The sequence below is a fragment of the Argentina anserina genome, chromosome 2 (genome assembly GCF_933775445.1).
Source record: "Argentina anserina chromosome 2, drPotAnse1.1, whole genome shotgun sequence".
Classification (NCBI taxonomy): Eukaryota; Viridiplantae; Streptophyta; class Magnoliopsida; order Rosales; family Rosaceae; genus Argentina; species Argentina anserina.
The window spans coordinates 4619585-4641414 of NC_065873.1; the positions used below are offsets into that span (position 1 = coordinate 4619585).

Consider the following 21830-nt stretch of genomic DNA (forward strand, 5'->3'; position numbering starts at 1 on the left):
CTTGAACAAAGCCAAAACTCTATCTAGAATAAAAATGAAAAACAACATAACAAGCCAAGACACTTGGACACAGATCGCCTTTTTCCCCTGTTCTCATGGCAGACAACTCATTCTCTTGCATAGTGGTCCCACACACCTCCATGTCTCTAGCATATAATCGCTGCTTAATCTCTTTGATTAGTCCCACTAAGCAAGGACAACACCCAAACGATCATAACGAACAAACGCTTAATCCACAGCTCATACTCTAATACTTTTTCTTAAAAAAAAAAAATTTAAACGTTTAAATTGAAAAGGAAAAAGCCCAAAAATTAAAGGAAGCATAAATTAAAAGAGTCCCAGATAATCAAATCGTCTTCTTTCATTTTTCTTCTTGTACCTCGGGTTTGGTCCGGAAGCCAAATTTGCTCAGAGCTTCGGTGGAGCCGTTTCCGAGGGTTGGGGGTCCACCAGCTTCGTCCTTGCGTGACGTTGAAGCTTTTCGAGTCGCCTAAATTTGACTCGGCGTCTTTCATTTCGAAAATTTACAGCGAATTTTGGTGGTGGTGGAATTTTTAGGGTTTTAGGTGAAGATGAAGAAGGCGATTAGGAGCATAGAGGATCTGATCGAGGAGGTTCAGCTTCGCATCGTGTGGTGGGCGCTGTTCGTCTTCGCTGTTTCCTACTTCTTGACGCGTAAGCACTCTTTGAATTTTTGTGTTACGAATTTTGATGTGATTAGAAGCATTGTTTGCTTTCTGTGGAGGTTTTGATGATTAGGAACCGGCAGCTTAATGATTACTCGTTAGGTTTTTGCTTGTGCGAAAAGTTTCGAAAAGGAATTGGACTGTAATTCAATGTGTTTGGGCTAAGCTTTGTGTTTGAAGCTCTGTGATGTGTGTGTTGAGAGTTTTAGGTTTTAGCTGTGAACAACTGGTGTGGAAATTGCTTGATTGACTTGTTAACAGCTGCGATTTTCATATTTTGTTGTAATGGATTTCAGATACAAGCAAATCGATGTGGATGAATCTACCGATAGCAATCTTGCTGGTTGCAGTGCTACGCATGATGTTAAATGAGGTGGAGTTTCATTGGAAGGCTCCGAAGCCTGTTCGTCAGAAGACGTATTTGGCCCATTTGGAGAAGAAGCAGTTGTCTGTGAACGATTCGCGTCTTTCTACTTCGCTGCCGCCGCAGAAATGGAAGAGGAAAATCGGTTCTGCGGTCGTGGAGGAGGCAATGAAAGATTTCATTGACAAGATTCTGAAGGATTTTGTGATTGATTTGTGGTATTCGGATATCACACCAGACAAGGAGGCTCCGGAGCATATACACGCAATTGTCATGGATGCTCTTGGTGAAGTGTCAGGAAGAGTTAAAGAGATAAACCTTGTAGACTTGCTAACAAGGTAATGTTCTCTTTCCAATAGATTTCAACTAGTTGCAACTTGCTAAGAAGCTTTTATGAGTAAAGCAGTGTAAATAACAACTGCTTATTGTTTCAGGGATATTATAGACTTAATAGGAGATCATATAGAGCTTTTCAGAAGAAACCAAGCTGCTATAGGTGTTGATGTTATGAAAACATTGTCTTCAAAGGAGAGAGATGAAAGGTTGAAACATCATCTTATGGCTTCCAAGGACCTTCATCCTGCATTGATATCACCTGAGAGTGAGTACAAGGTGTGAGTGGAGTGTTTTTACAGAATAAAGCTATCTATATTGATCTTATTTCTTATATTCAGGCTGATACCTTTTATCTTCTACAGTTTCTTCAGCGGCTAATGGGTGGAGTGATAGCGGTAGTGCTCAGACCACGGGAAGCTCAATGTCCAGTGGTTCGATCCATTGCCAGGGAACTGTTAACAAGCTTAGTAATTGAACCTGTTATGAATTTCGCAAGCCCTGGGTATGTTATTGAATATTTCCTTCAACTGCCCCCGGTGCCATTATTCTTCTTTGTTTTCTGTGTTAAGGGTATTATTGGTCTTAGATGGATTACCATATATGTGTAAGGGTATTCAAAAGCATCACAATGTGAAAATTATGTGTTCTTCCCTTTATCATAGGAAAGAAGAAAAAGAAAAGAAATCTTGTATTTGATAGAACATATTTAAAAACATCAGTGTTATATTATTTTATATAATATCACATTTTGTGTGTCGTGAAATAGGCTGGTGACACACTTAATTAGTTAGGTGGGGAATGTGTACTAGACATTAATGATGAAATATGTCTCTACTCTTCAATCTCATAGGAAGATGTTATAAAATTGTACAGTCTTCTCTCCTCATACAGGTATTGGAATTTTAACTTTCACTTTTTCTTTAATCAGGTACATCAATGAGTTGATTGAATATGTTTTGGAAATCGTTAAAGATTATATCTTTAAAGATGTAGTTGAGGATCAGTCTGCTGCAAAGGGTGTATATGATCATGATTCTCCGTTGAGGAAATCTGCTACCTTTAAACAGAGTTCTGATATGACCTTGGCTAAAACTGAAAATCAGGGAGAAACATCGTCGGATTATAAAACATTCCTGGAAGATCATTTGCTGCCACAGCCTGCTGTTTGGGCACGAGGGATGGAGGCTGCGACACAGAGAAGAACTGAAGTTCTGACTCCTGAAAATTTAGAAAACATGTGGACAAAAGGAAGAAACTATAAAAAAAAGGAACACAAGAGAAAGATAACAGGAGTTCAGAAACCTGTACCAAAGGGTTCAATAGCGGATAGTGCTGTACCTGCTGGAAATTTGGGTAATGAAATGCTAGCTGACAGACATGATAATTCCACAGGACAAGAAGATAAATCTGATGTGAAGCTAACCCATGGGGCAATTGTTGACACCAATTTTAGTGATGCAACTAAAAAGGAGTTACAGTTTTCTTCTGATGTCAACACAGAATTAATTTCTAAGGAAGGGCATTTTGTTGATGAGTTAATTGACAGTAGAGATCTTGCAGCTAATGGAATTCAAAGTAGGCTTAAACGATCAAATAGCACTTCTGCTTTGAAAATCCAACCTGACACAAAAAAAGCATCGACACAAGGGGGAGGTGGGGGTTCCATCATTTCAGAGTTCTATAGTCCTGAATCTGGCAGGCATGTAGAAAGGCATATTGGTAAGAGTGCCTCCGATATGGTAGTCCGCAGTGTAGGACAACAACTTCCCAAAATCAGGTGCCGGGTAAGCAGTCTTTCCGTGAAATCTTAGAATATGAATATTTCTGAACATCCTTGCAGTAATCTTATGGATACAATTTTCTGTTTCTTTTTTAAATTTTCAAGTGCTGAATATAGTTTGTTGGGTTTGCATCTATTGATTGCTTGTCCACTATATCTGTACAGGTTATGGGAGCGTATTTTGAAAAACTTGGGTCAAAATCTTTTGCAGTTTATTCAATCGCAGTGACAGATGCAGAAAACAGAACTTGGTTTGTGAAACGGAGGTTGTGATCTAATCTATTTCTTTATAAGAATTTATTGATTTTGTTTTTTAATCTTTATGGGACTGAAGTGCTCAATTATAGTAATACAACACAATTACTCTATTTTTATGTAATTCTAATTTTTCGTGAATTATTCTTACGCACAAACTTCGTAAGTGCAGTATGGTTCAAATAGTGAAGATATTCTTCTGTGAGAAATGCAAGGACCACATTGGTGTGGCTCCTTGGATCCATACCATAGATTTTGTATGTTTTGCTCATGCAAATTTTTAATTAAATTAGATTTTATCATAATGAAAATGAACATACAGTGTTGTTCTGTCAGTGGTTTAGAATTAGTGGAATTTGTAGGAAATGAATTGGAAAGAGAATCTGGAAAGTAGGCAGTTCAGATCATTGGGCAACTGTGGGGGGGTTCCACAGTGGGATCCCTATATATCTCAAATGGAAACATCATAATTGGACAACTTCGAGTGTTAAATCAATTCCCAAAGTCTCCAATATAGGATTGCTGGTCCATATAATATTTATATGTACATGTTGTGTGTTTTCATGTGTTAAAACAGTTCATGGAGTCTCCAATTTAGGAATACCGGTCCGCATAATATATGCATATTTTAGCGTGGTTCTGCATTTAATTTTTTTTTGATATATTTACAGATATAGGAATTTTGAGCGACTGCACCGTTATCTCAAAGAAATTCCGAACTACACTTTACATTTGCCCCCCAAAAGGATATTCTCATCAAACACAGAGGATGCTTTTGTTCATCAGCGATGTATCCAGCTTGACAGATATCTCCAGGTATAATATAGATTCTCACTGTATATCTCTCCTCCTCCCTTCTCCCATTCCCCCTTTCAAATATTCTTCCACTACAACTTTGCTGTATTTTCCAGGATCTTTTGTCGATAGCGAATGTGGCTGAACAGCATGAAGTTTGGGATTTTTTAAGTGCTACCTCAAAGGTATTTATCTTCTTGACTATATTTTATTGTTAGGCGTAGTTGCACCTATGTGTTTGTGTGTATTCTTCTAAATATAGTTGAGCCTTGATGCTTATATTTTATGAAAGTTAAGAAAGTTGACAACCTGGGAGTTGAAGGATTAGTTGAAAAGAGAAAGTCCAAACGTTTGGCAGTATAAAAAAGTTTAGGAGAATTATTTTATTTGTTCTGCAGTATATGATATTGGCACCAGAATAAAAGCCAAAAGCCAGTCCGGTGGATACTTATTTAAATATTATTCTGAATTTTCTAGTTATTTATCTTCATTTGGATTCTGCATTTTATCAGTATTTGCTAAACTATTCTTTTACTTTTTTTTTGGGTTTTAGAACTACTCATTTGGAAAATCTCCCTCGGTGATGAGAACTCTTGCAGGTACGTGTTCATGTTTTGGTTGGCTTTTGCGTCATTGCTGTTGATAGTTTTGTTGTGTTGCTTACCACGGCATATTGGCTTGAATGTTATCAGTTGATATTGGTTCTTTAATTTATTGCTTTTCTGTTTTAGCAGCTGAGGATGCTATCACTTGGTACTAGTTGGGTCAGAAGCTTGTTGACTTGTTATCTGTTTTAAACTACTCATTTCAGTATCTCTTAAATTATATAGTAAGTTGTAACAAATAAAGACTAGTCATTCACATATGCTGTGCATGTGAAAATTATTTGTTATAAAAGAAAAACAATACGGTTGGTTTTCCAGAAAGAGGGTGGTTATTACAGAAAGAGTGTAGTGGGAGAAAAAATAGGGGTTATGGGTTGACTTTTATTTTCATAATTAAAATGTATTTTACAGTTGTCTGAATTGTCCCTATGATTTTATTTGTTCACAATTTTTTTTAATATATCAGGGACTTTTTGGTAAAATGTTTTGTTTTGGCTAGCAAGCTCTGTTTGGGTTATAAGAGTATAGATAAAGAAAAATAAATGTAAAGATATACACAACCGTAAGCATAAAACAGTTCAAGGTTCCAAGTTTGTGATGTGTGGTTTTTCTCAAAAAGAAATACTAAATGGAACTTATATGGACGTGCGATCGTAGGATTCAGTGTGTTTTTGGTTCTTTTCCTTTTCTGCTGTATTACTATTACGTAGTTGTTGCTTTTTATGGTGGACTCCTTATTTGCTGATAAGTTTTATGTTTTTTCATATGGTATATTAGAAAAGTACAATGTTAAAAACTGCCAAGATGGCCTCTTTTTTTGTTTTTTATTTTATTTTCAACTTTCTGGAAATAGCTAATAAATCATGGGACTTATGATTTATTGGCTTTGAAGTTTATCTTGATCGGGATGCTTTATATAATCTTTTGAACATTTGCATTTTTTCTTATTATTCCTTGTGACTATAATTCATCAGTGAATGTGGATGAAGCTGTGGACGATATTGTTCGCCAGTTCAAAGGGGTTTCCGATGGCTTAATGCGTGCTGTTGCTGGTCCGTCCATTTATGAGGGCTCAGCTTCTGTTCCTGGATTGAACTTAACCTGGAATGCAGAAGGGACAAGTGAAGCTGTTACTAGGCAAAGTACTGGGGAAACACTGAATAGCTTTTCTGATGATGAGCCAGCCGAAAAAGATGAAAGTTGTAGTCCTGTGGAAGTCAAATTTAATGTGCAGGATAGTGAGTGGCATTCAGACAATGAATTGGATTTTAAGGGTCACCCTCGTCAGATTAAGCATTCAAGAGGGTTGGATAAGAAAGATACTGTAGTAGTGAAATTTGGGGATGGCAATTATATCTATCCTGGAGGAAATGGTCCAGTAACCTCCAATCTACTGGAGGATCCAATTGGAATGCCACCTGAGGTATTGTCATGTTCGTCTTAGTTCCTTTTTTTTTATACTACTTGAATTAGTTACAACCAGTAAAACACGTGAATATTATCTTGGTTGTTAAGTTTGTTTTGTCATGTAGGCTTCTAGTGCTAAGTTAAGACTAGATAAAGAATCTGGCCATTGTCTTATTAAGAAGTGACTCAGTGAAAAGTTTGTATCACCAATTCATTACTAGTGCCTACCTGCCCCAGAATTCTTTCCTTCATGTCTGCTGCATTTCTTTAGAATTTAAATGACGGAAGATACTGGAAAAGATAGATTTTAATAGATTCGAGTAGGTCTAGGAGAATTTATTATACCACTTGAAGTATTTTAGGCAAAGGTCAATTGCATGATTTGCATCTGATTCAATTTTTATATGAATGGGTGTGTCAGTAGCCTCTGGACTTCGTTACCATTCTTTACTAATATCCCATTGGTTTTACATCGGTACTTTCAGTACTTTTACCCTGGTACTTTCAGCTCATCAATGCTTAATTGATTTCTCCAATGGTTACATGCTTAGTAACACCACAACTTGAATGTCTATTATGATGTCTGATGTAAATGTTACAATTTGGTTTCTTTCAGTGGACTCCACCCAATGTTACTGTACCTCTGTTGAATCTAGTGGACAAGGTATTTCAGCTTAAAAGAAGGGGATGGCTAAGGTGAGTTGTCAAGCACAATAAACCATGAACATGTTTTATTCTTAATATATATATATATAGGAGGATTTTCAGGTGCGGACGTCCGTACCTTACGTAAGATACGAATTCGCCGATTCCGGCGACGGCAGGCCGCAACGGCGGGGCGTACCATGAAAGCTGCAATCCCCACCTCCCGGTGGTCCCGTCTGTGCCGGTGGAGCTCCATCGGCGACCCACGGAGGCCGGAATTGCCAAATCGCCGGAATCTGCCCAGAAACTTGATTTTTGCAGATTCTGGCCGCCGTGGGTCGCCGATGGAGCTCCGGCCGGCACAGACGGGATCGCCAGGAGGTGGGGAGTGCGGCTGTGCTGGTCCGCCGCGCTGTTGCAGCCTGCCGTCGCCGGAATCGGAACGTCCATATATATATATATAGGGCCTTTCTAGTAAGGGATTCCTATTCTGGTCCTTTAATCATGTTTTACTCAAATCTGCTAAGTAAAATTTCACAGCTGAGATTAAACTTCTAGTAAACACGTACAAACCCCAATTCCACTTGATTCCTTCTCCATCCAGCGAGGATCAACCCAGAAAGAGATATTTTCCTTCTTCAATCTCTGACACCTAAAACATAGAATCCACTCATGTCCAAATTGGTTATTTCACAATTTTTTTTATCCGGGTCTGATCTGTGACATCCCATTTGCTCACTTCCTTCAATTTCTCAAAATTTCCAGTAGGTATCATCAGTTTCAGATTTCAGAACCCCAATTTGCTTCTTTTTTTTTGGCCTTTGCAAAGCAATTCTGAAATTTCAACCAATGTCTTCGTCACAACTTGTGAAACAAAATAAAAGTAGGATATTCCTAAAACCAATCTTCTTTCTTATTCCCCATCTCTAATTAAACTTGATTTTGGATACTCTTCCTTTCATATTTGAGTTACATATGCATGACACCAAAAAACAATTAGAAGAAAAGATTAAAAGAGAAGGAGAACCCAAATGAAAGAGCACCAAAACTCTGGGTTTGATTGAAGATTGAAGCAAAAGGTAAATACATCTTTTCTGGGTATATTAGTTGCAGAGAAGCAGAGGAATTAAGATGGTTCAGGAATTGGGTATCTAGGTGGTATATAAGGTTTTAATCTCAGCCGTAATATTTCAATTAAGCAGGTTTGGACGGCTATCAGTGTATCGCTATGAAAGACCGAAAATAGGGACCCTTAGTGGAGGGGCCTTGTGTGTATATTCACACACACACACACACACACTTGTTGAAGAGGTCATAACATGCTTACTTTTGCTTACGCAGAAGACAAGTCTTTTGGATGTCAAAACAAATACTACAGTTGATGATGGAAGATGCTATAGATGATTGGCTCTTGAGGCAGATACAATTGCTTCGGAGGGAGGATATTATAGCTTCAGGAATTCGGTGGCTTCAAGATGTGAGGACTGCTGCCCTGATACACTTTTTTGTTTATTTTGATGAATCCCTTGTTCCTATTCCTAACCTACTCTTCCACCCTCTCTCCCACCCCCTCAATGTTTTGGCTAATCCAAATGGATTAAAAATTATAATCATCGGCCTATTGCAGAAATGCTGCAACTTATACTACACTATCTGTGCAATTTCATTCAGTCTAGTCTATAAATAATTATTTACAGCAATAATAAATTGAGTATCATGCAATTCAAAACCATTGTGCTAATTGTCAAATAGCTGTAAATGGAGTCGACTTTGCCTGGCAGTCTATTGTATGTGCCTAAGATATGCAGTTCTAGTTATGTCTTATTTATGTAGATTGACATTAGCTCAAGGTTTCAAAGTTTGACATTAGCTCTTGTATCTATCACATAAATACTACAGTTGAGCAATAAAGCAGAACTTGATGCTAACCGTTTCCATGTTTAAATTTACTTTCTGCTTATAATTGACATCATGTGTGAAGGTTTACATCTTCTAAATTATTTTCTTAATTCTGTTTCTTCATGACTTTCTCTGTTGGAGGTTGTAAACAGAAATGTGAGGAATTTTCTATACTCCTGTATAATGTGTTTTATCTTGGTAGGTGCTGTGGCCTAATGGGACATTCTTCCTTAAAGTTGGTAATGCTAAAGACGATAACCCTCTTCCGAACCAATTTGGTGATAGAAAGGGTGGTCAACCAGGTTCCTTCGAGGAGCAGCTTGAGGCTGCTCGCAAAGCAAGTGATCTGAAGAAGCTGCTCTTTGGTGAGTAATTTGGTGCCAGTTCTTTACGGTCACTATTCTAATTGTCTTGGATAACTTTTGATGATGGCTGCCTCTTACATTTTTCGTTAGCCAATAATTCATGTTCCAGAAGTGCCTCAAGTAAATTATATTCTCTGTTCAATTAGGGTGATAAAAGAAAGTACTATAAGGTTGGGTTATATATGTCTGTTATATTTTTTCGGTTACAAGATTGTATGTCTGTCTTTGTGCCTGCACTTTTATTTTTGTTTGTTTATATTAGTTTTGGGGCTGACAATGGCTTATTTTACATGCCTAAGACTCAATTAGGGTTCCTGGTCTGTGTTACACATCACAGTAGACTGTTCATGAGTTGTTGGATCTTAGGAGTTCTTATTCTATAGAAGGTCGTAATGCAATTAAACCAAACTTCAGAACATTCTGTTTGAAATAGATTGACCATTGCCACATGAACTCAGACATGTGAACTAATATGAATAAGTAAAAGAACTCCCATATCTATTTTTACATGGAACAGTCTTCTGCCACTTAATTTACTTGCACTAACATGACAGCATACATCCAGGATGTCGTTTTTTCTAAATTAGTTTGTAGTTCAGAGCTATTTATGTCATTTTTTGAAAAGTTACTGTGAATATTCCCATGGAAAAGAAAAACTAAACCCTAATTCTGACAGATGGAGCTCCAACAGCCTTAGTCAGCTTAGTTGGATATAAGCAGTACAGACGTTGTGCAAGAGATATATATTTTTTCACTCAGGTTAGTTTCTTACCCGCTTCCAACTACTGGTGCAAGTTAGTTTGTTTAGTATGGCCTTTAGTTGTACAATATTATGTTGTTCAAACAAGTATTTGATTGTGAATTTACTGCGTGGTGCAGTCTAATATATGCGTGAAGCAACTTGCTTATGCGATACTTGAATTGTGTCTTGTATCAATATTCCCGGAGCTTCGGGAACTTATTGTTGATATTCACGAGACGGCGCACATCGATCAAACTGTACAGTGAACTAGTATATACTTGCCGCATCCTATTGGTTTTTGCTAGTTTTCTTCCTTGTGATCACATATTTTGAAAGATACCCAGGTAGGTGTCTTACCGAGGTGGATGGGACAAAGAAGTATATGATTCGATTTTCGTGGCACTACCTGTGGTCTTGGTTTTAGAGATTAGCAGGAACTGTGACCTCAAGATTTACAAAATTCTTTTGGAAATGTGAGAAGTAGCTTCAGTGTCTCTGACATTTCAACTGTACAAAATTGTAGATGGTAGGGAGAGGGTGTACAGGCAGCTGTCTCTAGTGTATATGTTTCTGGGTTATCCTTTCATGTTGCAGATTGCAATGTAATCATCAGCAGTTCTTCAGTATCAATTTTCTCACCACCTTGTCTTCATGGAGTATTCTTGTTAATGTCGTGTAGTCAGATTTAACGTTACTCGTTTCTTCAAGGATGTTGCAACTGAAAACACTTTTTAGCCGGAAAAAGAAAGGATACCAAATAGTAGAAGCTTGTCCATGGTGTCTTACAGAGTTGGTGGTGGTTTTCCCATCTTTGTTACTCTAATTTGGATCCTCAAACTGTATTCATTTCAATGTGATTCAACCCTTGGTAGTAAAACAAATGAGATGGACTACCATGAGAAGTTCTAAAGCTCCTATAAAAACGCACGAAGGAAGTGTCTGTGTTTAGAGTTGATCAAAGAACATGATGCCACAAAAACCTAATAAGAAAACATGAATGGAAAAGTGGATTGAAATTCACACTATTTTACTTACTCGATCGATTTGCAACACATACTTTTATGGTGTTATTGTCGTACTGTCGTAGTTTTATGATGACCATAAGCACATATTTAGAATGGAAAATTACCATGTATGGTGTCTACATACATATCTTGAAAGGGACATGTCAAAAATCTAACTGAATTTACAGTAACTAGAGAAAATCAACTTGAGATAAAGGAAATTAATAGTACCAAGTGTAAACATGACGTAAAGTTGACATCATGTGTTGGACACACCCAACACATTGGTCATCAACAGCCAGGAAGCCAGCAACACTACATCTGCACTACAGCTGTTTTGTATTAGCTTGTCCTGCTTTGTATTTGCTTGTTAGCAAAGAAGAGTCTTGACCGGACGTCCTCTATGACCACATATATATTAATTATTTGGTAATGAGTAACCTCAATTAAGGTAGTTAAGTAAGAGACTCTTTCTATTGAAGACCATCTTGATAAAAATGAGCTGAGGACCATTTTGAATCACCAAAGTTTTTAATATCGTATTTAGATATTTGTTGTTTAGTTTGTAGATATATATGAGTAGATTATCCATATAAAATTTCATTAAAATTTAAAATCATTAAGACATTCATAAATATGATTTACTCATTATAAACTTGAATAGTTTATGTTTGATAGTTTTGGTTCGTTCATTAATTTAGCATACTTTGATACCTTAACAATTACTAAATTGACTGAAAATTTGTACATCTAATCTACACATATACCTAATATCTAAAATAGTTGAGATGAAATAATGTGATAAAAAATAAGTCTAATTAACAATTAATTAAAAAATCCTCGACAAGATGATACTCATAGAAAAAATATCTCCCAATCAAGTAATACGAATGAACTTTCATTTCTCTCCTCTCTTCTCCTTTTACTCCCAACATCATGTTTGCAATAGCAAGATGAATTCCGGTTTAACAATAGATCAGGTCGTTTCATGGTGGTTGATGGATGAGTTAAAATGCAATAGTTGAATTAAAATTTTAATTTAAACTATTTGTTGATGGTTGATGGTGTACAAAAAATAAAATGCTGACCAACTCTTTTATATTCTCTCTTTTTGAATTTTCTGTAATTAGTTGGTTGGTAGTATACTCCTACCATTAGAACGATTGGCGATAGGGCCACTATTAACCCTTAAAACTTCCCTGTGCACCAAAATTCTGTTATACATTTTCCAAATTGAGAAAATCAATTATAAGAATTATTGATGTACTATTTTCTTCCGAAATGAAATTGAGTACACATTATAATTGTTTTTTTTTTATAAGAATCAACACGATATCCTCAAACAGTTTCTAGACCCAATCATAATCTGCAACTGAGAAATTAAATTACAATAATTTTGTTTGCTCTCTCGGCGACCTGTGCCAAATTGCACGTGCGAATTAAGTCATGGTAATTGGTCTGTATTAAAAAAATGAATATTCATGAATTTGGGAGAAAGCAACCTCCCACCCTTTTTCATTTTGACGACGTGTCACTCTCTCAGCGCACTCCCGCCGGTTTCTTTGTTTTTGAGAATACACTCCCGCCAAATATGACCCATCTTCTCCCCCACACACCCGCCCAAAACCAAACCCCCCCCCACTTCCCGATAAGAAAAGCCCCTTCATTTCCTTTCTCCGACGACCCAAAAAATGGCCGGCCGAATTACCCGACTCCCCAAACCCACCGATGGCGGCGAAAAAACCGCAGCCGTAGACAATGCAACCGCAGAGGTCTCCGACTACGAGCAAATCAGGGACCAAAGAATCAAAGAGAACAAGGAGCGAATGCAGAAGCTGGGCATTTTCGACATTTCCAACCACCTCAAGTCCAAACCCTCCGCCGCTTCCAAACGCCGCCGTGACCCTCCGTCGAAAGACCCTTCCGATCAGACCAATCCCAAACCCCCTCTCTCCCCAGCAAGACGCTCTTCCCGGTAAACCCCCCCCCCCAAATTCCGAAGCTTTCTTTTTGGGTGAGTTTTGCTGTGTTTTGATGAATTAGGGTTTTGAATTTCAGGTTGAAGACTCTGGCGCCGGTGAGCTATGTGGAGCTTAGGCCCAAAGGGAAGAAGGAGAAGTCATGGAATTGTGAGATTAACATAAGGGAGGGGACAAGGCCGGAGATTTATAGTGATGAAGATATGAAGCTGTTGGGGGACTGTAAGGAGACTTGGGAGCTCTCGGTTGATGGCTATGGAGAAGACCGGAAGCGGATTTATGATCCGGTTAAGGGCGAAACTTGCCACCAATGCAGGTAGTTCGGCTTTGATTTCTTCGATTAGTGCATTTGTTAACTTGTGTTGGTTGTATTTTTTAAATGTTGACTGTGGAATTGTGGATAATGTTGAGGTTAGTATAGGCAGAACCAACTTAACTGATTGTCTGAGTTGCTGGTATAAGTTTTCTGAACATACCAAGATTTGTAGTTAAAATTCTCGTGCTAATTATATTTCGCATTACAATGATTCCGGTGAAAGATTATTTTATGCTGCATAGGGTTAGGGAGACTTCTCAAATTGGCCTCTTTAAATAGAACCTGCATTAGAATTCTCTAGACACGAGTCCTGCATAACTTCACTGTTTTTCAGACAAGAACTGTATATTACTGTGTTCAGTACTAAAGTTTTAAGAATGTAAATCTGAAGCATTGTGATAGGAGCACTTTGTGCAACGTTCTTAACATGTTTTTACCTCAATTTGGTCTTTGCTTAGCCCTTATTGTTGTACTATTGAGTCATTGAGTCGTAGTAAGAGTTTTGAGCGGTATTAGATGTATTTTTGTGCTTACATGAGTTAAAACGCATAATTGGTTTAGAGTCCTAGTTTGACTAGGAATCCTTGTTAGGTTTTGAAACTAATTATCTCTTATTTATGATTTTATTTTCTTATTTTCAGATTGGATTGAAGAGATAATTAAAGAAAAAAAGATGGAGCCAAGTCATGCAACAATTAAATAGAAGATGATCATTAAAGGCATAAAACATGGCATGTTTTAGGGATTAAAGCATGTCATGTTTTAGGGAATACAACTTTCCATGTTTTAGGGATTAAAGCATGACATTATTATAGGAAGAAAGAAGCAATTTCAAACCCTCCATCTTTCCTCTATATATACATGGCTTCACCTCTCAAATAGGATCACTTCTCATTTGCATTCAAGATCCAAACCTCTACCAAAATACTACCTCAAACATCCTTTACCAAAACAGCAAGCCATTCTCCCCATATACAAATTCCATCTCCACCGAAATCACCATTGAAGACACACCTCCAAGGTTCCTACAACGTGTGATTTTCGCAACTCTTCCCCACGGGTTTGTTCGTTTTTGATTTTTTACAATACTTTGTCTATGAAGATTGTAGTATGATGTTTGTGTGGGATTATTATTTTGTATTAAGAATCGAAATTTTCAGATTGTTGTATTGGATTTTTGGTTCTTTACCAAATTAATGGTTTCCTATAATTAATGAGTTTGTATTTCTATTGTTGTGTTCCAATCATCTTTCTCATACTTTTAGATAATTTTCAGATATGTGCATATGAATTTAGTGCTTGGATGTAGTCCCTAAGATTGTGTTTGAGTGCTAGATTCATCAACCATATTGACACAAATCGAATCATGCCCTAAGTAGGTTCGGTTTGTGTTGATTAAAAGTGGTAAAAATTCTGGAAATTTGCATGTAAAACCATGGTGGGTGACGCCATACATGAAACATGTCTCCAACAAAGATTTGGTGCTTAAATGTAATTGAATTTGATTTATACTCTAAGTGTTATTGAATTTGATTGCATGCAAATTTAGATTAGGCCCTAAGTCAATCTAAATGTTAATTGAAATCTTGCATGATTAGATGATCCCCTAAGGCTCTAATTGTATTGGTGTCTAAAAAGTATGTAATTGGTTGAATTAGAATGCATGATAGGTTCGAACTTGTAATTATGTGGTGTAATGGTAAATTTGGTTTAAGTTTGTTAAAGAGAAGTCGATCATGTAAATAATAATTTAGGTTTTATTTTAGTAGTTAATAATCAATCTCAAACCCCCCATTATTTGTTAACACTAAAAGTTTAGAGTTCCCTTCAATTCCCCGGAAAGAACGATCCCTGCTTATTCTATACTAACGATGATGTTTTACAGGGTTTATTATAGACGTTTTAATAAAACGCTCTATCATTTTGGCGCCGTTGCCGGGGAATTGAGAAAATCTCAATTTTTTAAAGTGTTAATTTTGTACTATATTGTATATTTGTAAAAATAAATTCCTGTGAATAGTACGGTGAATAGTAACATTCAGTAAAAAAAATTACAAGTTTTTTTTTACATCTAAAAAAAAGTAAATCTCTGTAAATTTTTTTTACTTTTTTTTGTAAGTGTAAAAATGTAAAAATACTTATAAATTGTAAAAATAAAAAGTAAAAAAAACGTTATCTTTGTAAAAATAAATTTTATGTACAGTAAATAGTAAATTAAAAAAAATTAAAAAATAAATGTATGTGAACAGTACTATGTAACAGTAAAATACGCACAGTAAAAATTAAACTTTTAAAAAAAAATTTGTGATAAATGTTTTAATTTTGTTGTAGTATGCATATAGGATACTTGTTACACTTAGATAATTTTTAAGGAAACTAAATATTTATTTATGCTTAATTTATTGTAAGTTATAAAGTGAACGGAATAGGTAAAGTCCATTTTGTTAATATTAGCCTTAACCCTCCATTTGTACCTTGCTAAGGTCACTTGGGGTTGAGGGCGGCTTTTATTAACACTTTGCGAGCAGTATAACACACAAATTTATTCCGAGCTGAGTAAGGGGCATGCTATTTTCATTACCCTGGTTCAAGGTTTACAAAATTGGATCTCAGAGGCCCATAGACTGACATACATCTCGGTGATGGAGTCGATAGTGGAAACATCCTTTCGACGTCGTAGCCTCCGTGGTGTCCAACAAATGAGTCATGCCTTGCGACTATCTCTGAATCTAGCTATCCAGCGTTCTGAAACAAAAGAATGAGTTTGTGTCTAGACAACATACTTAGGCCGCATGTCCACCTCGCTTTATAACTTAGAAAATAACTTTGTATAAATAGATGTATATAGTTTCAAAAGAAAATGATATTCTAACTTTTAAGGTATATCGGATAAAGCAAGACCCTTACCTGGGGCTGTTTCAGTCCGTTGCACAGTTAGCTCCTTTGCTCCACGTACCTTAAATGTTAGGATTGTGTGTGAATAAAATCAATTAGACTTAGTAATACTTTATGTAGATTTCGTAACATTAAAAATAAAATAAAATAAAAAATAAAAAAATTAAAAAAGAATTAAAAAAACAAAAAAAATGAAAAATAATAACAAAAAAATGATTAGAGGAAAGAAGTTCCAAGTGGGCCAGAAAGTTCTGTTATTCCATTCGAGGCTTATGTTATTTCCAGGGAAACTTCGTTCGCGTTGGGTTGGCCCATTTGTTGTTACTAACGTGTTTGCTCATGGTGCAGTTGAGATTAAAAGTGATACAACAGGGAAGGCATTCAAGGTGAATGTGCATCGACTTAAGCCCTACTATGAGCCATTTGAGGAGCACACGTATGAGGAGACAATTGTGAGAGATGCGCCTAAATGAGAATGAACATGAGAGAGTCTAGGCTGAGAGACTATAAAACTCAAGCGCTGCATGGGAGACAACCCATTTCAACCGTATATGTGGAGGAGTCGTCTACGAGAGTTTGAATTTTCTAATCCCTTCACTCTTATGGTTGACTTGTATATGTGTTGATATGTGATCTTATTCTATGATTGTGAATTACATTCTTACTATTGAGCTTACATTGAGGACAATGTAATTTTCTCAGTGTGGGGTAGGGTTGCAAGTTCATTGATTATTTGTGTCACGATAAAAAAAATTCCAAAAAAAAAAATTATTGCTTTATTGAGTCTTAGGATGCCCCTAAAGTCTAGGATGATTATGTCTCTAAAATACATAGATGATGGTTTTGCATTTCATACGAATTGAATTGTAAGTTTCATTGATGATGTGGATTTGGTATGAACATGTGAGATTTCGATTGATTGATTATGACATACATGTTTTGGTCAGTTTAAAGTCCATAACAACCTGTGAGTTTTTGAGCCTATATGTACTTTTTTTTATGAGATGTAATTTGAAATTTCGTGATTATTCATGAACCTCATTATTCTTTGCATATTCAATAACTATGTGTCATAGCTTTTAATGGACTCTAGAATTTACTAGAACTCACTTTGGTGATTGTTGAAACATTTAAGTCATAAAATGCTCTGATTTTGAAAATGATTTATGGATCATTTCTAGGAATACCACCACTTTAGCCACACAATCATGTATCCATATATGTGCCATGTTTGGGACCCCTTAGTTGAACCACATTTGAGCCTACATTGAGCCTTTTATTCATCACCTATGTTATCTCCATGCTTAGTATAGTTACCTCTACCTTGTCCTATAGATTTGGCAGAATTCTTATTGAGATGATGTTGTGATGATACATGAAATAAGTGTGGGGTGGAAGACATTTGAAAAACAAAAAAATCAACAAGCTTTTAAGCAAGCATTGCCGAACAAAAAAAAACAAGAAAAAGAGAAAAAAAAGATAATGATGAACTCGGCAAGAAAAGAAAAAATGTTATGTTGTCTTTCATTTGTGATTTGGAGTTGAGTTGTAATTGAAGGTCTAAAAATTTTTACTTGACCTTTGTCCATGTTCACTTTGTGGTTAGAATGATGATTGTGCCCAACTTGTTATATTCGGCCCCTGATGGTGTGTGGTGTCATAAGGATGATGTTTACTCTGCTAAGTCTATATGATTACCGTTGTGATTCTTTGATATTTCATGCCTTTAGCTACGCCTAAACATTTACCTTATCTAATGATCCTAATGATTCTTAAAATGAGCAAATCTTGGTTTGTGGAGATGATCACAAGAGTTGAGCATATGGTTTTGGTCCATTTGTGCACTTAGTTGTTAAATGAGGTTTTCCTATGTTATTCACAAAGTGCTTTCATTTGTTGAAATATGCAAGTTATTTGATGTCTTAATATCTTTTCTCTTGCATATACTTATGTGTGAATTATAACCATGAATCTGAGTGAAAAGAAGAGAGTATGCCTTGTGAGGAGGATTGGATTGACTAAACATGTTAAATGCTTATTGTCTCATATCTGACTAATTCATACTATGAAGCATGTTTATGAAACTTGAAATTTATGTGCTTACATTCAAATGCTTAAACTTGAAAACTATGTGTTTTGAGATTCTGAGACAATCATTTAGGGGCAATAGTGTCTCATTTAGTTTTGTTTTGCTAAGGGACTAGCAAAAGCCAAGTGTGGGGTAGTTGATAGGAGCACTTTGTGCAACGTTCTTAACATGTTTTTACCTCAATTTGGTCTTTGCTTAGCCCTTATTGTTGTACTATTGAGTCATTGAGTCGTAGTAAGAGTTTTGAGCAGTATTAGATGTATTTTTGTGCTTACATGAGTTAAAACGCATAATTGGTTTAGAGTCCTAGTTTGACTAGGAATCCTTGTTAGGTTTTGAAACTAATTATCTCTTATTTATGATTTTATTTTCTTATTTTCAGATTGGATTGAAGAGATAATTAAAGAAAAAAAGATGGAGCCAAGTCATGCAACAATTAAATAGAAGATGATCATTAAAGGCATAAAACATGGCATGTTTTAGGGATTAAAGCATGTCATGTTTTAGGGAATACAACTTTCCATGTTTTAGGGATTAAAGCATGACATTATTATAGGAAGAAAGAAGCAATTTCAAACCCTCCATCTTTCCTCTATATATACATGGCTTCACCTCTCAAATAGGATCACTTCTCATTTGCATTCAAGAGCCAAACCTCTACCAAAATACTACCTCAAACATCCTTTACCAAAACAGCAAGCCATTCTCCCCATATACAAATTCCATCTCCACCGAAATCACCATTGAAGACACACCTCCAAGGTTCCTACAACGTGTGATTTTCGCAACTCTTCCCCACGGGTTTGTTCGTTTTTGATTTTTTACAATACTTTGTCTATGAAGATTGTAGTATGATGTTTGTGTGGGATTATTATTTTGTATTAAGAATCGAAATTTTCAGATTGTTGTATTGGATTTTTGGTTCTTTACCAAATTAATGGTTTCCTATAATTAATGAGTTTGTATTTCTATTGTTGTGTTCCAATCATCTTTCTCATACTTTTAGATAATTTTCAGATATGTGCATATGAATTTAGTGCTTGGATGTAGTCCCTAAGATTGTGTTTGAGTGCTAGATTCATCAACCATATTGACACAAATCGAATCATGCCCTAAGTAGGTTCGGTTTGTGTTGATTAAAAGTGGTAAAAATTCTGGAAATTTGCATGTAAAACCATGGTGGGTGACGCCATACATGAAACATGTCTCCAACAAAGATTTGGTGCTTAAATGTAATTGAATTTGATTTATACTCTAAGTGTTATTGAATTTGATTGCATGCAAATTTAGATTAGGCCCTAAGTCAATCTAAATGTTAATTGAAATCTTGCATGATTAGATGATCCCCTAAGGCTCTAATTGTATTGGTGTCTAAAAAGTATGTAATTGGTTGAATTAGAATGCATGATAGGTTCGAACTTGTAATTATGTGGTGTAATGGTAAATTTGGTTTAAGTTTGTTAAAGAGAAGTCGATCATGTAAATAATAATTTAGGTTTTATTTTAGTAGTTAATAATCAATCTCAAACCCCCCATTATTTGTTAACACTAAAAGTTTAGAGTTCCCTTCAATTCCCCGGAAAGAACGATCCCTGCTTATTCTATACTAACGATGATGTTTTACAGGGTTTATTATAGACGTTTTAACAAAACGCTCTATCACATTGCATTAAAATGTAATGAAAATTTAATGTGTTTTGCTATTCTTGAATTTCGTTTGCGATATTGATGCTATAATGCTATATGCTTGGCTTTTTTTCACAATCGGTTCTAAAGCTTTGTAACCATATCAATATCTATATTTTCCAAATTCATCCTCTTTCTACTTCACTCCACAGTTGTCTTAAAATAATTTCTATTTCGGAACTGTGTGGCTTTAAGCTTGATTAGGAGTTACATTTTGGAAGGCTGTCCAACGCTTTCAGTTCATTGATTTGTTTACGTGGAAGCCATTTTGTTACTGCGAATTAATTCAGATTTGCAAATTTTTTGTTGCTTTTATGAGAGTCTATCTTTTTTTCCTTTGAGTCTTTCAACTGTTCTTTGCAGTAAATTATTCACGATTTTGTATATTAGATTCTTGTACTTATGCTGGACAAACTTTTCTTTTTTTTGGGTTGACAATGGAAAGAGACTTGAAGATCCATTGATCATTTTATTTGAGAAAAAGTAAATATATATTCCTTTCAAGTCTTTCCGTAAGTACTTGACCTGTTGACCATATTATTATACTGGATAATCATTTGATGTGCCTTCACCTGTGTGTTGTTGAACTTTTAAATTAGTGGTTACTCAAAGGTGACCTTTCTCGGGTTAATCAAAGGTGACCTTTCTGTTGGTAATTCTTTGACATGTTGTCCTTTCTTTCAGGCAGAAAACTCTTGGTAAGCATACACATTGCTGCAAATGTGACTTGGTTCAAGGGCAGTTTTGCGGAGATTGCTTATACATGAGGTGAAAATTTCTAGACTGCTTACACTTCAAATGAAATTAGGCATTTAACCACAGCGAATTCCACAGATATGGAGAAAATGTGATTGAAGCCAACAAGAATCCTGATTGGGTTTGCCCTGTTTGTCGGGGTATTTGCAACTGCAGTCTTTGCCGTAAAGAAAAAGGTTGGGAGCCCACTGGTAATCTGTATAGGAAGGTCAGCACTATCAACTATGAACCTCATGCATGCAAATTATATGTGGTTAATTGATTCTTTTGAGTCATATTCTTCCCTTTTGTCTTGTTTTCTCGATTGAATTCTTAGAAGTTGCTTGTATGACCTGATATCCCTATTTTTATGTTTTGAATAAATAGAGAAAATAATGCATTACAAGTTTTCAAGATGCAGAGCCACACACATATCCAATTAGAAAGGAAATGCCAAGCCAATTTTTCAACATGGCGAACCAATTGCTAAATTTATTTGCACTTATCAGGTCATAAATCTGGGGTACAAGTCTGTGGCACATTATCTTATTCAAACTCGCCGTTCCCAGCCAAAATCAGAAACCACAGGTGCAGATGGATCAGTCCATCATGATACGAAACAAGAAACAGAAGAGGAACAATTAGCAGGGGAAGAAGAAATAGTAGAGGTTCAGCATGTTGATACCAAAGATATGGGTAACATAGACGAAACTGGTCCTGGAGCTGCTGAGGATTCTGTTGAAGGTGAGACAAGGGGAAAGTCGAGAAGGAGGAGCACAAGGTTGAGGAAGAACTAAACAGTTCCGGATCATAGATCGACTGATATGAAGCCTGTTACAAATATTTATTAATTAACTAGCTAGTGAAAGTTTGACATGAATCAAATCGTTCAGCCCCAAACACATTTTGTGCACAATTATTCCTTTCTGTCAGGGGGAACAACGCAGGCAGTGCAGCTATAGTTTTTGCAGAGTAAATGTCACCTTGTATTGTAATTGTATTCATGAAAATATGACCATCATCGGCAATCTATAGTCTTTTGGGTGGCAAATGAAAAGAAACAGGTATTTTCTATATTTTTGTTGCTCGACTTCAATGGAAGAATTCCTATGTTTTTCTATTATGTCGATAGAAACTAATATTACGTTCTAATATTACAAAACGCATGCAAAGTTTCATCTCATTTGAAAATGAAGCAACAATAAAGAAGCAAGAATCAGAGGGGTCTCACGCGCTCATCTCCATTG

General features: G+C 36.1%; 2 protein-coding genes across 2 annotated transcripts; both read left to right on the top strand.

Moving 5' to 3' along the window:
* The first annotated feature begins 336 nt into the window (after positions 1 to 336).
* LOC126783064 (uncharacterized) lies at positions 337 to 10183 on the top strand. Its single transcript, XM_050508450.1, has 15 exons — positions 337 to 675; positions 983 to 1388; positions 1485 to 1662; positions 1749 to 1888; positions 2315 to 3170; positions 3332 to 3432; positions 4093 to 4237; positions 4333 to 4401; positions 4770 to 4815; positions 5796 to 6244; positions 6845 to 6924; positions 8215 to 8350; positions 8975 to 9137; positions 9814 to 9896; positions 10017 to 10183. The coding sequence occupies exons 1-15, from the start codon at positions 573 to 575 to the stop codon at positions 10143 to 10145; spliced, it is 3084 nt and encodes a 1027-aa protein (XP_050364407.1). The 5' UTR covers positions 337 to 572; the 3' UTR covers positions 10146 to 10183.
* Positions 10184 to 12543: 2360 nt separating this feature from the next.
* On the top strand, positions 12544 to 21664 carry LOC126783072 (uncharacterized). The gene is made up of 5 exons (XM_050508459.1): positions 12544 to 12858; positions 12942 to 13178; positions 20533 to 20616; positions 20683 to 20812; positions 21093 to 21664. The coding sequence occupies exons 1-5, from the start codon at positions 12575 to 12577 to the stop codon at positions 21378 to 21380; spliced, it is 1023 nt and encodes a 340-aa protein (XP_050364416.1). The 5' UTR covers positions 12544 to 12574; the 3' UTR covers positions 21381 to 21664.
* The last annotated feature ends 166 nt before the right edge of the window (positions 21665 to 21830 follow it).

What these genes read in the sequence shown, in the direction of transcription:
- LOC126783064 (XM_050508450.1), top strand. Translation starts at nt 573, where the DNA reads ATGAAGAAGGCGATTAGGAGCATAGAGGATCTGATCGAGGAGGTTCAG. An exon ending in TTCCCAAAATCAGGTGCCGG is followed by an intron (nt 3,171 to 3,331) that starts GTAAGCAGTCTT and finishes ATATCTGTACAG; the next exon opens with GTTATGGGAGCGTATTTTGA. An exon ending in TTTTAAGTGCTACCTCAAAG is followed by an intron (nt 4,402 to 4,769) that starts GTATTTATCTTC and finishes TTTGGGTTTTAG; the next exon opens with AACTACTCATTTGGAAAATC.
- LOC126783072 (XM_050508459.1), top strand. Translation starts at nt 12,575, where the DNA reads ATGGCCGGCCGAATTACCCGACTCCCCAAACCCACCGATGGCGGCGAA. An exon ending in GGAGATTGCTTATACATGAG is followed by an intron (nt 20,617 to 20,682) that starts GTGAAAATTTCT and finishes CGAATTCCACAG; the next exon opens with ATATGGAGAAAATGTGATTG. An exon ending in CTGGTAATCTGTATAGGAAG is followed by an intron (nt 20,813 to 21,092) that starts GTCAGCACTATC and finishes TGCACTTATCAG; the next exon opens with GTCATAAATCTGGGGTACAA.